Source organism: Piliocolobus tephrosceles, chromosome 16 (genome assembly GCF_002776525.5).
Source record: "Piliocolobus tephrosceles isolate RC106 chromosome 16, ASM277652v3, whole genome shotgun sequence".
Taxonomy (NCBI): domain Eukaryota; kingdom Metazoa; phylum Chordata; class Mammalia; order Primates; family Cercopithecidae; genus Piliocolobus; species Piliocolobus tephrosceles.
Genome location: NC_045449.1, coordinates 48992006 through 49005485, shown reverse-complemented (window position 1 = coordinate 49005485; position 13480 = coordinate 48992006). Strand labels below are relative to the sequence as shown.

The following is a 13480-nucleotide window of genomic DNA, read 5'->3' as shown; positions in this document are numbered from 1 at the left end:
CTGTCTCAAAAAAAAAAAAAAAAAAAAGAAAACCCTATTCTTTTAGATGGACACAACTTACCATCATCTGGCTCAGGGAAAAATGAGGTAACCTCAGGCTCAGATTCCTGAATTCCTTTCTTTTTATACATTCTGAGCTGCAGTCGCTGTAAAATTCTTTGTTCCCTGATCCTCTGAATATCCCATCTGGGAAAAACAAATCAAACAAAACAAACAAACCCAACATTACTGTTTACCCAAAACCTGCTCTATAAAAACAACTCACACAATCCAGATGCTAGGAAGACTCCTGCTGACTCCTCTAGACAGGGTAAAGAGAAATGCCTGCCTGGTTAAAGGAGTGCTGTTTTAAGCCTACTGTCTAGATCATGTGTTGGTGTTCCACAGAAAGTAGAACTGAGGAAGGTCATACACAAAAAGAGGCCAAACATGTTTTCCTACTTAGTTGGAAACCATTTCCAACTAAGATATTCAACCAACTGGGAAGCCAGTAATGTAAGAGTGTTAGGTGCTCCAAGATTCTCCACAGCATGAAAGAGGGAAGTCAGGTGCCCTGATCCTCTGTCCTAGGTCCTAGGGCTCAGTTGTTTCCAGGATGGGCATCTCTGGCCTCACCTTTTCCTTCTCTTCTCGTCCAGCTCCAGTTTTGCATGCCGCTTCGAAAACACACTGTCATCCAGGTTCTGTGTAAAGAAAAGCAGCTGATAAGCTATTTATCACCATGTATTAGTTACACACATATACTAACTAATTTCCAGCTTCCAGGAATGTAAAATCTTTCACCTTCCGGTTCTACCTGAGTCTGTGGGTTCCATGGATAGTATGGGAACCTCCTGGTAACAGAATCAACAAAACACATACTCCTTTCCCCATCCACACCCTTTTAGAATCTCCAAATTTCACAATCATTTCCATAACTTTCCAAGGTAAACACCACATCAAACTAAAACCCCCAGACTGCCATAAACTCTCCTCGCCTCCATACTTTGTAGGACTCTGACCTTAAAATAATCAAAACTTTAAGAGTCAAATGAGCTTAGAATATACAATTTTATGGCTGAGGGGTACATGCTTGCTTTTTTTTTTTTTGTGATGGAGTCTCACTCTGTCACCCACGCTGGAGTGCAGTGGTGCGACCTTGGCTCACTGCAACCTCCACCTCCCAGGTTCAAGCAATTCTCCCTGTCTCAGCTTCCCGAGTAGCTGGGATTACAGGCGTGCACCACAAAGCCTGGCTAATTTTTGTATTTTTAGTAGAGACAGGGTTTCGCCACATTGGCCAGGCTGATCTCTAACTCCTGACCTCAGGTGATCCACCTGCCTCAGCCTCCCAAAGTGCTGGGATTATAGGCATGAGCCACCGAGCCCAGCCCTAACTTTTCTACTTAGCATAAAATCTATTTTGAACACTACCTAGCTATTTATTTTTTAATCAATCACTTAACTACTCTGGACCTGTTTTTTAATCTATAAAATGAAGGAGCTGGACCAGATAATTTCTTAAGTTTCTGTCTGGCCTTAAAATTCTATTTAATTCATCCATAGTACTATGACATTTTCAAGTTATACCCTCATGTTCTATTTACTCTCTCACTCTCTTCAATTGACTGCTGTTGGTTACCTACCTCCAAAAGGTCTGAAGGATTTGGGTCCCTTAGAGGCTCTACTGAGTGGTCCCTCCAAGAAGGAACTGAAAAAAAAAAAGAGAGAAAAAGAAAGGGAGGAGGGGTGGAACCACCCTTAAATCCAAAGTTGCACAACTATTCACTAGGATAAGAGGTCTCTCCCCAGATGAGACAAAGTTACCAAGTGATAGGAATCCATTCTATGGCCTCCCTGAAGCCATATTCAGTGTCCTTGCTATGGTATAAAAGAACCTAAAATGCCATTGCAGTCTGCCAAACTCAGGATCACAAAAACCCTAAACCAATACCTGACAATTCATATAATGGATGCTATAGCAGTTCCTGAAAAACAACTGAAATTTGTTGTCATTTTGAAGTCTATAGTAGTGTAATCAATCATACACCAAGAAATCTCACTCTCCCACATCCAGTGGATGGGGAATGCAGCTCCCAACCATCCACCATCCCACCAACCCCCACCCCAGGCCCAGCCAGCACAATTCCTATTCTACTCACCAGCCAAGACTGAAGTTTCTCCTGCAACACTTGATGGCATCAGACACCCTAAATAATGCAGGAAAGAAGAATAATCTCAGTGTAAAAAGAAAAAAAGCCCATACCCCAAATGGAGGAAAGGATCATCACTGAAGTTCTCACTAGGAAGCCATTTTGTTTTTTGAGTTGTTCTTTTGAGAATTTCTCTCTGGGGGAGGGGAAGAGGGAACAACAGACAAAAGAAAAGAAAATAAGCCCACCACTTTTTTTTTTTACACTGAGACGACTTCTTTTCTTCATTATTTAGGGTGGTTTCCCTGCAACAGTTGATGGCCAAGGATATCAAACCTTAAACTCAGAACATGGCAGGTGAGTAAAAGTTGACCCTATTTTTCAAATAAAAGATCAGTGTTCTCAAAACTTACATATGTAGTCTTCTTAAACAGCTCCCTCCTCCCTCCAAACAAACTACCTTGCTGGTCCAGCCTGAACAACATGCACAAAGACTTTGGCTCCCCTAGAACAAGCCATTGAGCCTTCCTCTTGAGATAGGGGCATCAAGAATAAGGATTCACATGTTTATTCACAACTCAGGCTCCTCAAGGGGCTGGGATCTCCCCAATCAGATTCTTTTGTTTCACTATGCCCACAATCTCAGAGGTGTTTGAAATTGTCTGTACTAGGGAAGACAGGATTTTCAAAAATAGCCAGTCACACAGAACAGCTCTGGACCAAGCCATTACCCAATCCCGGATGGGAAGTTGCTTCACGTTTCTCTTAAGTTGTTACGCAGCATTGCCATGGCAGCAAAAAAGGTTAACCATTAAGGAAGAACCTGTTCAACTGACTGAACCAACAAAAATCTGAACCTAGATCAGGATCCTGATCTAATGTACTCAAGTGTGAGGCCTAATAGAGGTTAGATCATTAAGATGACTAATCTAGCTTTCCCACTTAATTTTGTCACCAAAACAGCCAAACAAAGCCTGGAGAACGCTCTTGTCTCACTGGAATGGATTTCTATCCCCATCCTGCTAGGCAAGACACAGTGGTAGAAACTTGGGACTGCGGCTCTATCCTGGAAGGCCTCCCCAACCATGACCCCAGAGTAACCGCAGTGACTGACATAGACTAATATTACATGATTGAAGGCACATTCCAGTTACTGGTTGATGTAGAAGATAGGGGAGCATCTCTGTGTGGAAGCCATAAAGGAAAAAAAAGGGAATGAAGACCAAGGTCCCACACCCCACACCCTCCCCAAGCAGCTCAGATATCCCAAGATAGTCCTTATTGTTTGAAAAATAGTTTGTAGACCATTTTATTTAAATATATGAACAACCAATGGGCTACTGCAATCCAAGTAAACTCTTCACATTTTAGAACCTTTGTGAAGTATAGTAAGATAAAGTAAGACTGTTGGTCTTTGGCAGATTCCTCCTGCCCCCCAGACAGGGACATAGATATACAGATAAATGTTTATATAGTTAAAGAGCGGAGGCCCAGGTGAAAATTCCCCACCCCAAGCTGGCTCCCCAACCCAAAAATTACCATTGGCCCCTGAGAACACCCAAAGACCACCCTCCCAGATTTCACACAATATCAATTGCAGGAACAGTCGTGCATGGCAAAGTATAGTTCTATGCATTTCACAGCACAGAAAACCCTTCTTTCAGAGGGCATGCAAGTTGCCGGAGATTACACCCCCAAGTCTGGTGCTCTTGTGATGAGCAACTTACTGGCAAACACATCTCCCAGTGTTGTAAGCAGGCAAATACATTGAGCACATTTTGCTGTAATTCCATCTATTTGCAATGCCTGCACAGTGTCTGTCTCTGGCTGTTAACTTACTCATTCTTGACAGAACTCTGCTTTATTGATTGCACTTTTTTAAAAATGCCAAAGGCATTTTCACACTTGTTAGCTTGACCGCCACCACTAGGGTATAAGAGCAAGTGTTCTCTATGCCTTACTTGCTACAGTCTCCTCCTTCTTTGGAGAGGATTCCCGTAATGGTAACGGTGATGGGGGAGGCTGGTGCCAACGACACAAATACATTTCTGTGGTGGAAAGGTACGGCAAATCTTCTATCTCACTTGAGAAGGCTTTCTCCTTGGGATGGGTGCTGGGTCCCTTTTGGGGAGTGGAGAGTCTTGGTGGGGTGTCCACTGAAGACCGGGGCTTTTCTGGGGTTTCTTGGCTCCTCAATTCACGTTTACAAACAGTTTCAGATAAGGAACCACAGGGTTCCTCTTTAATAGGAGAGTGCTTAGGAGTTTTTGTTTTGACTTTTGAAAATTCAGGAGCCAGCTTTTTAACAGGAGTCTTTCTTTCTGTACTTCCAAATGGGGATTTCCTATTAGATAGGGAAGAAAACATTATAAAATATATTGACACTTGAATAAAATCTAATTTGAACACATTCTGGAGCAAAAGAATAAGCTGGTTATTTTGCCCCAAAATGACAAGTATTCAGGTACCTAAATGTCTGGTGTTCATTTGGCAGTCATGAGCAGGAACAGCCCAGGCTTAGCAGTATATAAAATAGGCCATTAGTAAATGTTTTTTGTTGTTGTTGTTGTTTGTTTTTTGAGACGGAGTCCTGCTCTGTCACCCAGGCTGGAGTGTAGTGGCATGATCTCGGTTCACTGCAATCTCTGCCTCCCGGGTTCAAGCAATTCTCCTATCTCAGCCTTCCGAGTAGCTGCAATTACAGGCATACACCACCATGCCTGGTTAATTTTTTTTGTATTTTTAGTAAAGGCAGGGTTTCACCATATTGGTCAGGCTGGTCTTGAACACCTGACCTTAGGTGATCCACCCACCTAGGCCTCCCAAAGTGCAGGGATTACCAGCATGAGCCACCGCACCTGGCCAGTAAATGTTTGTTGAATAAGGAGTTTTCATGCTTAAGAATATTCAAGGTCCACCAGGTGCAGTGGCTCATGCCTGTAATCCCAGCACTTTGGAAGGCCGATGTGGGCGGATCACTTGTGGTCAGCAGTTCGAGACCAGCCTGGTCAACATGGTGAAACCCCGTCTCTACTAAAAAAAATACAAAAATTAGTTGGGCGTGGTGGCCCATGCCTGTAATCCTAGCTACTTGGGAGGCTGAGGCAGGAGAATTGCTTAACCCTGGGAGGCAGGGGTTGCAGTGAGCTGAGATCACGCCACTGCACTCCAGCCTGGGTGACAGAGTGAGACTCCATCTCAAGAAAAAAAAAAAAAAGAAGAAGAAGAATATTCAAGGTCCTTTAGCCAACATCATTAGGTACCACTACAACCCACTACATTAGGTGCACCTATTTCCTGTAACCCAGAGATCAGTCTCTTTCCTTTTCCCTCCAACCCTGTACCACATTAATTATAACCTTTATTTCCTTTTTCTTGCTGTCTGCTGGCATTCTCTAGCCTCTTTCTTCCTCCCTTCTTCCCCTACCACATCCCAAGAAAGTCATCTCCCTTCCTCTTTACCAACCTAAATTTCATACTTCTTTTTTTTTCTGAGACAGAGTCTCACTCTGCTGCCCAGGCTGGAGTGCAGTGGCACAATCTCGGCTCAGTGCAACCTCCATCTCCTGGGTTCAAACGATTCTGCTGCCTCAGCCTCCCTAGTAGTTGGGACTACAGGTTTGTGCCACCACACCCAGCTAATTTTTTTATTTTTGGTAGAGACAGGGTTTTACCATGTTAGCTAGGATGGTCTCAATCTCCTGACCTCGTGATCCGCCTGCCTCGGCCTCCCAAAGTGCTGGGATTACAGGTGTGAGCCACCATGTCCGGCTATACTTCTTTTTCAAGACTGATTTCCTACTTAAAGTTTCACAATTCTAACCCAGAATAATTTTTAATATCCCTGCATCTTACAAAACTCAGTTTAATGTCTGTAATCCCAGCTCTCTGGGAGGCCGAGGTGGGAGGATCACTTGAGCCCAGCAGTTCGACATCAGCCTGGGAAACAAAGTGACAGCCTGTCTCTATAAAAAAATAAAAAAAGTTAGCCAAGCATGGTGGTGAGTGCCTATGGTCCTAGCTACATGGGAGGCTGAAGTAGGAGGACCACTTGAGCTCAAGAGGTGGAAGATGAAGTGAGCCATGTTGGCGACACTTGCACCCCAGCCTGGGTGACAGAACAAACAAACAAAAAACCTTAGTTTATATCAGGTGTTGTACATCTACATATTTTACCGCATTTGAATTCTGAGTTTTCAAAATGTATGCCCATCCTTACAGTTGGGCTAATTTCTCTGAGTCCAAGGACAGTTCCATTTTACCTTTTTTAAAAAATTGAAACAGGGTTATCACTCTGTCACCCAGGCTGGAGTGCAGTGTGCAGTGGTGCAATAACAGCTCATTGTAGCCTCAACCTCCCAGGTTCACGGCCTCAACCTCCTGAGTAGCTGGGACTACAGGTGCATACCTCCAGGCCCAGCTAATTTTTGGATTTCTTGTAAAAATGAGGTCTCACTATGTTGCCCAGGCTGGTCTCAAACTCCTAGGTGCAAGTGATCCCTCCCTCCCCACCTTGCCCTCTCAAAGGGATTACAGGCATGAGCTACCACACCTGGCCTCTATTTTACTTTTCTATGTCTACCAGTGTACAACACAATGAAGGAATTTAACACTTCCTAACTTGAAGTGAATTGCTATAGTTTTAAGAAACTCAGCTGTCACACTTGTTGCCCATTCTTTTTATGATGTAAGCTGCATTCAATAATTATTACTGTGACCAAAATATTCCTAAGCAGACTTTTACAGTCTGCATAAGAATGTTTCAAGAGGCCGGGCGCAGTGGCTCAAGCCTGTAATCCCAGCACTTTGAGAGGCCGAGACGGGCGGATCACGAGGTCAGGAGATCCAGACCATCCTGGCTAACATGGTGAAACTCCGTCTCTACTAAAAAATACAAAAAACTAGCCGGGCAAGGTGGCGGGCGCCTGTAGTCCCAGCTACTCGGGAGGCTGAGGCAGGAGAATGGTGTAAATCCGGAAGGTGGAGCTTGTAGTGAGCTGAAATCCAGCCACTGTACTCCAGCCTGGGCTACAGAGCGAGACTCCGTCTCAAAAAAAAAGAATGTTTCAAGATAGTTTCTCAGCACAGAATACTTAAAAAAAATTTTTTTTGATGGAGTCTCATTCTGTTGCCAGGCTGGAGTGCAGTGGCGCAATCTCTGCTCACTGCAACGTCCGCCTCCCGAGTTCAAGTGATTCTCCTGCCTCAGCCTCCCGAGTAGCTGGGACTACAGGCACCCGCCACCACGCCCGGCTAATTTTTTGTATTTTTAGTAGAGACGGGGTTTCACCATGGTGGCCAGGATGGTCTCAATCTCCTGACCTCATGATCCACCCACCTCGGCCTCCCAAAGTGCCGGGATTACAGGTGTGAACCACCACACCCGGCCCTCAGCATAGAAGACTTCTAAATCAAGTTATGATTGCTATAAAACCAATTCATAAATCCCAATAATCCCCTACTCTCAATCACTAGTAACAAGTGTCCTCATCAAACAAAGTTATCAGCACACCTTTTATGTCCCTTTCCACTCCGCCCACATGAGAAAGGCTTGGGAGGCAGAGTCTGGGATGTCTCAGAAAGCTCCGGCTGGCACTCCAGTTTAATTTTCTCAGATAGCTCTGTTTCCTCTCTCTCTTCAGTTTCATAGCCCTGAAACAGCTTGTGCCTTTCTTTCTCGTTATCCTTCTTTACCAGCTGCATCCGCCTTTCCATACGTTCAATCCGAGCAAGGAGCTAAAAGAGAGAGTAGTAAAATGCAGACTTAACACATAAAAAATTAAACACACAGATACTTAGCCCCATTTAGGAATCATATAGTCTTCTGCCTCTTTCTATGGACCACATCAACTCAACTTTTTAAATAGGCCGACATTAATTAATTTGAACAGTTTCCCTTAAACAAAAAAGAGAAGACAAGGTATACTGTTTAATTTTAAAGGCCAAACTAGATGGGAAGAGGCATGGGGGAATTTGTAGTTCATTCTTCTGTAAGGAGATCCTCTCCACCAGGAGGGACCATAGCATGCCTTTTAATGGCATGGTCTCTGCTACTGCTATCCTTGTGGTTCCAAGTTGGTTTGGGAGTTTCCAGAATTAATTGTATACATATTCTTTTTTTTTTTTTGAGATGGAGTTTTGCTCTTGTCACCCAGGCTGGAGTGCAATGGCTCACTGCAACCTCCACCCCCACGTTCAAGCAATTCCCCTGCTTCAGCCTCCTGAGTAGCTGGTATTTCAGGCACCCACCACCACACCGGGTAATTTTTGTATTTTTAGTAGAGACAGGGTTTCACCATGTTGGCCAGCATGGTCTCTATCTCTTGACCTCGTGATCCACCGGCCTAGGCCTTCCAAAGTGCTGGGATTACAGGCTTGAGCCACCGTGCCCAGCCTACATGTTCTTTTAAGAGGCCCTAAGATTGTCCAAATTCTATCCTCTCTACTTCTACTCCAAAACCCTATACACAACAGAAAAGTGCAAACAGTACATTGAGAAGGAATTAAGAGCTCATACAGTGCTACCAGGAATGGCAGTGTTACTTGAAAGGGGTATGTGTGGGAGGGGGTACTTTTAAAACAATGAACATTTCATTTGGAAAATAGAAATCAGTACCCATAAATTCCAACCATCATGATATATACACATTGCTTTGTATTTGAGGTAACACAAAAAATTATACCTATTCATCTAAATATTTATTAAAATCAAAGTTCCTTTAGTTTTAATTAAAAGGACTAAAAATCTAAAGAGAAAATGGAAGTCTATTATCATTGAAAACTTTGTGTTAGTTTAGTTTTGAGAAAAGGTGTTGTGCTACTTATACTCTATTACAAGAATTTTATCTGGGTTAGACAGTGATATTAATGCTGGCTTCATTACATTCATTGCATAGATTTCAGACAAGGCCAAACAACAACTGGAATAAGTGAAACAAGCTTAAGCAACATTAAAATTGCAATACACAACAGAAGCAGTGAGTACCAAGTTCTGACACTCTATCCTTAACTCACCCCACTTTTCCTGACTAGGAAAGCCTGCAAAGGGGCCATTACCTCAGGAACTGAGCAGAAACCTCCACAATCAGCAGAGAACCCCCCTATCAGCCATACTCTCATTTCATCTCCTTGTATATGTTTTGATTCACAGCCCTTAACCACCGTTTGTGGGTGACATTTCCTTGATTTTTTCTCCTTCACTGGTCCTTGTCTTCCCACTCCCCCCCATACAAGGATATGATGTGTTGTAATTACGGTACCATCACACCCCTAGACTGCAGTACAGTCTGAGCAGTGCCACCTCCATGTTGAGTAACTTCCACAAATCAACACCATGAGATATTTTAATGAGACCTGCCCCAGCTCCCAATCCACCTTGCAGAATGCATTCTCCAATAAAACAGCCACCCGATGCGATTCATTTGGAAAGCAAACAAAATGAATAGCCGCCTGCTCCCTTGCTCAGCTCTTAGCGCACACGACACCAGAAAGAGGAGAGAGGGAGAGATGAGGACGGCGGGGAGGGAGGGAGGGAGAGACAGACAGAGAGAGAGAAAGAGAGAGAGAGAGAGAGAGAGAAGAAGAGGGAGGGAGAGAGAGAAAGAGAGATTGCTGCAGCCTGAACACAACAATTGTAGAAACCATGTTTATTTTTAGGCAGCTGTAAGGTATGCTAGCACAGTAATACCCCCCACCCCAGCTTCCCTCATATCTGAAGGAATATGTTTTAACGCGGAGGTGCCCTTAACTACTGCTGCAGTAAAAACAAGCCTGTGTCCTCCAAGCTACTCAGAAGTAAAGAAATAATAAACGACTTTCCTACTCCCTAAGATTCTAAAATAAGGATGGGGAGGTCTATTTAATACATTTAATAAGCTTACTTTCCCCTGATGCCCTAAAATCTTCCAGCTTCAAACACCATGCTTATACAAGGGACCTGGTCAGTGGGTCATGTATTAGAACTCAGGTTCCTATTAAAAGCTGTCTGAAATCAAAGGCAGTGCTTCCCTTAATATCGTTTAAGAAAACTAAAATAGGATTCCATATAAATCACCTCTGCCCCTGTGCCCACTACAAGGCCTACTGCCCTATCTAAAGATGCTGCAGCAGTGGTGAGAGCAACAGCTGCTTGCTACAGCCCTCTCCTCCACCGTGCATTTCTAACGCAATAGCTCTTTAATTTAACCCTTCCATAAGGCCGCAACACCTACACCCCACCCTTTCATTTTTAACCCCTCACAGATCAGGTCTTTTCCCACTAAACATCTTTCCCACACGTCTGGGGCTGTCATTTTAAATTAACCCTTTGGCACCTGAAACCCCTCCCCTTCCCCCTGGGAGGTTGCCCTTTAACCCTTCCCTCCAACCCAACGTGTCTGTTAGCCTGACTCTCAGAGACCCAGAGCCTAAGATACTCCTTTGCCGGTGGCCAACCTCCTTTACCCTTAACCCGGGGGTGCCTTAACCTCCTACAGCCCCCTTCCCCCGAGCATGCGCACAACTCGCTCCTCGGCCCGAATGCAGATTAACCCCTCCCGTACCGTGTCTCTCTCTGACTTCAGCTCCTCGATCTCCTTTTCCTTGGCCTGCAGCTGCTGCTGCTGCTGTTCGATGAGGTCCAATTGCAGCAGAAGGATCTGTTTGAGGCAGGCGGCCTGACTGGAAGCTCCCGAGCCGCCACCACCCCCGAGAGGGCTCTTCCTCATACTCTTCCATCTGCCCTCGCTGGCCGCCAGGGTTCCGGCGGTGGCGGTGGGCGCGAGGGGTGGCGGCCCGGGCAGAGGTAGTGGTGGGGGTCCCGCCGGGTCCGAGGCGGTGGCAGCGGGGGAGGCCGCCCCACCCTTGTCCCCAGCCCAGGGCGTAGGCTCTTTGGCCGCCGCCACGAGAGAGCCCGTCTGAATGGGCAGCACCGCCTGATACTTGGGCCGGGGGCTGCAGCCGGCTGCGGCGGGCTCCCCCCCAATGCCGGCTTGCTTGGTGGCCGGGGGCGGACAGGGCAAGGGCACCGAACCGCCCCAGCTCTCTTCCTGCTGCCCGGGGGCCGCCCCGGCCGGGAGTAACAAGCCCCGGCCCTTGCCGCCGCAGCCGGCCGGGGAAGGCGCGGGGCTCCCGCCCTGGGAGGAGGCCAGCGGGGGCCCCGGCTCCTTGAGCTTACGGTGCCGGGGGAGGAAGTGGGCTTCGGCCGCCCCGGGCTCGTCCTCGGGCCCGCCCAGCGCCGCAGCCCGCTCGTAGTCCAGTCGCTGCTCAGGGTTGCCGCCGGCAGGGGCCGCGGCCGCCTTGAACACCGCGGATCTCATGGTCATAGTGGTCCGGAGCAGCGCCGGGCACCGAGGCGGAGGAGGGGGTGGGGAAGGGGCGAGGTGCGGGGGGTCGAGGACTAAGGGGGGGAGGGGAGTTTGGCGGGCTCGCCTCAGCAGCGCGGCAGCAGGCCTTCGCTAGCGCGGCTCCTCCGGGGCCCGGGCGCCATCCCGCCGGCGTGCGGAGACGTGGAGGCCGCGGCTGAGGCCCGCCGCCGGCCCATGGGGGCCTCGCCGCCGCCTCTGCTGCCGCCGCCGCCGCCTTCGCCTCAGAGGCAGGAGCTCGCACCCAGCCGCCCCCGAGCTCATCCCCGGAGCTCGCTTCGGCCCCCCCTGGCCCGGCCGGGCCCGCCTCGTCTCCCCACCCCGCACCCCCCCTTCCCCGCCCCGGCCCCCCGCCCCGGAGCTCGCCTCAGCCGCCCCGAGCCTCCATTTCCACCCCCCTCCTCCTCAGGAGGGGGTGGAGGGCTGGGTCCGCCCAAAGCCCTCCTACTCCGGGAGAGGGGGTCTGTCGCCTCCCCCGGGGGTCTCCGCGGCTCAGGGCCCCCCTCCCCCACAGTCACCCCCGGCGCCTCAGCGTTTCCCTTTAAAAAAACGGAGCCGCTCGTAGCCGCCACCGCCGCAGCCGCCGCCGACCGGAGAACGCATGCGCGAGGAGGGGAGCGGGCGGGAGTGCACCGGGAGCCGAGAGGAGGGAGGCGGGCCGCGCTATTGTGAAAGGGGCCGCCGCCGCCTCGAGGGGGGCAGGGAGGGGACCGCGGGGGCCGGGGGCCGGCGAGGGGAGGCCGGGGCTGAGGGGCGAGGACCGAGGAGCGCGCGGAGGAGCGGGGTGAAGGTGGGCTGCCGAGGGAGGGGTGAGCTGAGGGAGGGTCAGGAGAGGGAAGAAGGGCGAGGGCGGCGGCGGGGAGAAGGGGAAAGCGGAGGCTCCCCGGGAAAAAGAAGCGCGAGAGAATGGAGTTGTAGAGGAAGGAGGGTGCCGGCGGTCTATGTGTGGCCTACATGGGAGCACCCGGAGCGCTTCACGTCCCCGGCCTGCGCCGGGCGGCCCCTTCCCCGGGCACCTTGGCAACGCGCCTGGCCCACGCTGGAGGGGCCCCGCGGCCTCGCACGCCTCCTGGACCAGTCAGGATCCAGACTCCTCTTTGAGCCCGCGGGTGTTTCATGGGGGTAGAAGTCTAACCCCTCCACCCCGTCTCCTCCCCAGCAGTCCCACGCGGGTATGGGAGATAATGAAGTTCTTTGTCTCTAAGGGATTCAAACCAGAAACGCAGGGACCTCTGGTTCCCAGAGGGAGGAAAATCCATGATGTCTGCTGCCCAGGAAGCTATTGCCACCGCCTCCTCGGGATGAAGTATTGCCAGCTACCAACAGTTCCTTCCCAACGGCCATCTTCCAGCCTTCTTAAAGGACTCCTAGCATCTTCGGGAGGCTCCTGAAAGACTGAAGCAAAGGAAATCTCTGAAGGGATTTAGTCCTTGAAAGGGATAGGGATACTTAGGGTGTTCTATGTTGAGCGCTTCTTCCTATCTCTCCAGCTTCATGTATGTGCGTCTTTATGTCCAAGCAATTGAGCCAACAAGTCCTCAGAATTCCTTGTGAAAAAAACTTTTTTTTTTTTTGAGACGGAGTCTCACCCTGTCGCCCAGGCTGGAGTGCAATGGTGCAGTCTCAGCTCACCGCAACCTCCGCCTCCCCGCTTCAAGCGATTCTCCTGCACCAGCCTCCCGAGTAGCTGAGATTACAGTCACGCGCCACCACACCCAGCTGATTTAGTATTTTTAGTAGAGACAGGCTTTCTCCTTGGTCAGGCTGGTCTTGAACTCCCAACTTCAGGTGATCCGCCCGCCTGGGACTCCCAGAGTGGTGGGATTACAGGCGTGAGCCACCATGCCCAGCCCTGAAATAGTCTTAATTGCTTGTTTTTCTTTTCTGTCTGAGGTGTGCTTTTTAAAATCTCTATGGAGATGGAGACGACTGACATTCTCTGGCCTGATGTGAAAACCTCTCAAGCGATTCTCCTGCCTTAGCCTCCTGAGTAGCTGGGATTACAGG

General features: G+C 48.8%; 1 protein-coding gene across 2 annotated transcripts in view; it reads right to left on the bottom strand.

The window, feature by feature from the left end:
• MSL1 (MSL complex subunit 1) overlaps positions 1 to 12081 on the bottom strand; it is a 15579-nt gene extending 3498 nt beyond the window's left edge. Inside the window, exons 1-7 of one of the 2 annotated variants that reach the window (XM_023204231.2) lie at positions 10673 to 12081; positions 7645 to 7868; positions 4094 to 4476; positions 2142 to 2189; positions 1626 to 1690; positions 616 to 683; positions 62 to 186 (exon numbers count right to left, since the gene is read on the bottom strand). In XM_023204231.2, the coding sequence (XP_023059999.1) occupies positions 62 to 186; positions 616 to 683; positions 1626 to 1690; positions 2142 to 2189; positions 4094 to 4476; positions 7645 to 7868; positions 10673 to 11434 (1675 nt within the window). In that variant the 5' untranslated portion in view covers positions 11435 to 12081. The remainder of the gene's footprint in view (positions 1 to 61; positions 187 to 615; positions 684 to 1625; positions 1691 to 2141; positions 2190 to 4093; positions 4477 to 7644; positions 7869 to 10672) is intronic. The other variant, XM_023204232.3, reaches the window with a different exon arrangement.
• Between the last annotated feature and the right edge of the window lie 1399 nt (positions 12082 to 13480).